This window comes from Acipenser ruthenus, chromosome 15 (genome assembly GCF_902713425.1).
Source record: "Acipenser ruthenus chromosome 15, fAciRut3.2 maternal haplotype, whole genome shotgun sequence".
NCBI lineage: Eukaryota > Metazoa > Chordata > Actinopteri > Acipenseriformes > Acipenseridae > Acipenser > Acipenser ruthenus.
Genome location: NC_081203.1, coordinates 8,316,274 through 8,319,747, shown reverse-complemented (window position 1 = coordinate 8,319,747; position 3,474 = coordinate 8,316,274). Strand labels below are relative to the sequence as shown.

General features: G+C 40.6%; 1 protein-coding gene across 1 annotated transcript; it reads right to left on the bottom strand.

Annotated features, from left to right (window-relative positions):
* Window positions 1-326: 326 nt before the first annotated feature.
* LOC117422717 (transmembrane protein 250-like) lies at window positions 327-2,678 on the bottom strand. Its single transcript, XM_034037990.3, has 3 exons — window positions 2,429-2,678; window positions 2,061-2,141; window positions 327-1,112 (listed from the first exon to the last, which is right to left on the bottom strand). The coding sequence occupies exon 3, from the start codon at window positions 942-944 to the stop codon at window positions 525-527; it is 420 nt and encodes a 139-aa protein (XP_033893881.1). The 5' UTR covers window positions 945-1,112; window positions 2,061-2,141; window positions 2,429-2,678; the 3' UTR covers window positions 327-524.
* Between the last annotated feature and the right edge of the window lie 796 nt (window positions 2,679-3,474).

Sequence of the window (3,474 nt, the reverse complement as noted above, 5' to 3'; positions counted from 1 at the left end):
TGGACCACACAGTCTGAGAATAAACACAAAAAAACTCTCAAAACACTTAAAGGCTTAAAGGCTTTTACAAACTGGAAACCATATGCAATACTGTCTATAATGTACCTAACACTGAATGGGAGGGTTATTTCAGTCCCTGTTTCAGTTCACCTAGAGGCTAATTTCAGTGTCGAACTGATTCGAACTTCATCCAGCAAATCAGAATTGGGCACGGACTCCGTCTGGATCTCAAGGCAGCACTCAAAGAAGGACAGTGCATACCCATTATAAATTTAAAAAAATACATGGCTACATATTTTCAGCATGAACAAAAGTAGACAACAGACAAAAGATAAATGTTTGTTTAATCTGAACTTCACACATGCAATGTTTGTAAGAACTTCTATCACAAATAAATAAATCCAAGTAAGGAATGCTCCCCTACACACATATATAATGTGTTAGAGAGAAACAGAGAGAGAGAGAGAGAGAGAGAGACATCTGTGATATGCAGTATAAAGGAAGTCTGTCAATGTGATGCTCAGCTACATGTCCACAAAGACCATGAAGCACCAGCCGAGCCCTCCAACCAGCAGCATGGTGACGTGGATCCCATAGATGAAGAGTTCATTGAGCAGGCTGAAGTCCAGGCGGCGGTGGCCCAGGAGCAGCAGGACAATGGAGAGCTTGTACTGGCAGCGCAGGAAGACCCTGATGCCTACATATTGCAGGCAGAACAGGGCAGAAAGCGCTACCCACAGGATGGAGGTGAAGAGACTGCAACTGAAGTAGAGGAGGAAACGAATGAAGCCATACATCCAGCGTGACTTCAGGTACAGGTCAAAGTTGTTGTACTTGGTGCGCACAAGCTGAGTGGTGCGCACTGGCCCGCAGGCAGAGTGCAGGCAAGTGGTGTGGGGCCCATGGAACGAGCGCACCCGCCGAGGGATGGGGATCACAGGCATGGGCAAGGACAGCGAGCCCTGGGCTTCATGGAGTCCCTGTAACAATGCCCTTCCTAAGGAGTGCTGTCCCACATCATCCACCGACACACACCAGGGATCTGCGATCAGTAACGATACCAATATCTCCAGCTAGGCAAGCCAGCATTCCGCTAGATCCTGATATGGAGCCTGCAACAGGGAAGACCAAAAATTCCAGTTGATTATTAATAGTGTTTGTGCATCCACCACACATGACTTCAAAAATAATGACCTACTGCAACAACACCCTTTTATCAAAACTTCATTTATTATTATTTTTTTTTATCAAGGGTGCATTTATTGAGGGAAAGCCAAAAACAGAAATATACAGAGCAACCAAGAAACAGCTCTGGTGGCCTCAAAGAGTTTCTTACTGCACTTTAACATTGACAGTTTGAAGTTGGCTTTTCCTGCTGGGTTCAGTTGCTTTGTAACAGCCATTGCTTAGGTACCACAATGATAAAAATGCAATTGTCAGTGGATTTACATTCAGTACTTCTGATCAGTAAGTGGGTTGCAATGATGAGGCGACATACTATGCGTTTCAAATTAGATCGGAAAATGTATTTTAAAAATGACAGTTCTATATTAAAACTAATTTGTATTGTATATAACACACAAATGATATGTATTGTTATGCAAAATCTGAACTGAACTTAATTTTGTTTTGTAAACCTTTAACGTGAATGCTATATTAAAAATTGATTTATGTTTTGAAACAGTAAGGCTACACAAGGTACAGGTATCAGTTATAGAGCATCCAAATGCTAAACTGAACCAACTCAAATGAAGAGAGCATAGCAAAACTTCTGCCTTTGCATTACCAGACCCGTATCAAACACTATTAAACAAGTACAGCTGTGCAGCAGCGACGGTATTTAAATATTAACGCTTATTAAAATCAGAATTTGAATACCTTTTCAGATACCTGATCAAATTGTACCATTTAGTGATACTGGAATTTGGAGAACGTTTGAGTTTTTCAAAATCATGAGTTACTACCGTTTTATTTATACTGCTGTGTATTTGGGATGTTTTCATACACATGTATCCCCCCCAAATGCACAATGTACCAGCTTTGACTAATTAAATACATACCGTTCTGTTTCAGTTAAATACTGATGAAATCTGGCCTTGCTGTGGTGGCTTGCGATGAAGCGACTCATTTCAGGCAGTATCCTAGAAATAGTAACATACAACACTGATGTCAAGGTCAGAATACCACTCTTGTAGCATAAACTAGTACTACAGTATAAATATGGTATATCGGGTGCTCCAACACAGGGTTGGGCGGATAGGGCGACACACACAGGTACAGTCTACACAGTAAGAAAACAATGATTTAACAAATCAAAAATACCGTACATCATACATACATACATACTTACTTACAATTAAACTTTCAATGGGATGCACGTCAAAAACATTTACGTGAGGACATTTTTCCTAAGTAAAATATTACTAACCTGTTCAGTCTTTCACAGTATTTTCCTTTCCCTTTTTTAAGGGTGTTATAATTTTGAAACCATCACAGATACGGCTTAATCCAATCCATTTACTGAAGTCAAGTGGGGCATGATTTTACATCAGCGTGTGTGTAAATCCTACCCGGTGTTTTTATTAGTTAGAGTTTCACATTCCTCGCACAGTTCTCCCCCTGACGAAGCACTTTACGGCTTGTCGCACATAAACAGCCTAATTCCGGCCTACACGGCGTTACTATGACAACTACTTTAAAAAAATGGGATGGGGATGAACCAGTGAAGACCCACCCACAAATGTAAAAGCAGTCGTCTGTAAACCTATGGCCAACTGGGACCTAGGCTTTTTTTGAATGTTTATGCATCAAAGCCTTCTTTCGTTTTTTTTTTCTACTGCCCGTATGTTTTATTGATGTCCTCAATGTTAGAAACCTGTATACAGTATTCATGTCATAGTCTATAGTCTATCTATACCTGCTAGTGTTTTTATCAGTCTTTAAACCCTTCACTTTTTTTCTCTAGAATCTTATCCCAGGCTGTTTTGCAGGCTCATGGATATTTGGGATGTTTTGTTTTTTAAAATTCACCAGCAAATATTACATTTTGTGCAGTCTGACTACTTTCAAGAGGATGATGAACTCATCTCCACTGTGCCACAGTTGAGCATGATTGGTTTGAGGAGCATGACAGAGTCTCCAGGCATCTTCCATAGCCACCACAATCCCCAGGAGTCAATCCTGTTGAGCAAGCTGTGGGAAGAACATGAACAATGCATTTGTCATCACCATCCTGTGCCTAATTCTCTCCACCAGTTGTGTGAAACATTAATGACTGAAAACATCTTCCCTTACCTTGTAGAGTCTATACCATGTTGTCTCAAGGCTTTGATCAGTGTAAATATTGTGAATTTGACAAAAAAAGAAATCACCTGAATGGAATGGCTGTACCAAGAGTTAAGAGCAGAGTCTTCTCTTATTATATAGCACCCTACTCATTAGCAGCAGTGTGGTGTAGTGGTTAGGGCTCTGGAC

What these genes read in the sequence shown, in the direction of transcription:
- LOC117422717 (XM_034037990.3), bottom strand. Translation starts at nt 944, where the DNA reads ATGCCTGTGATCCCCATCCCTCGGCGGGTGCGCTCGTTCCATGGGCCC.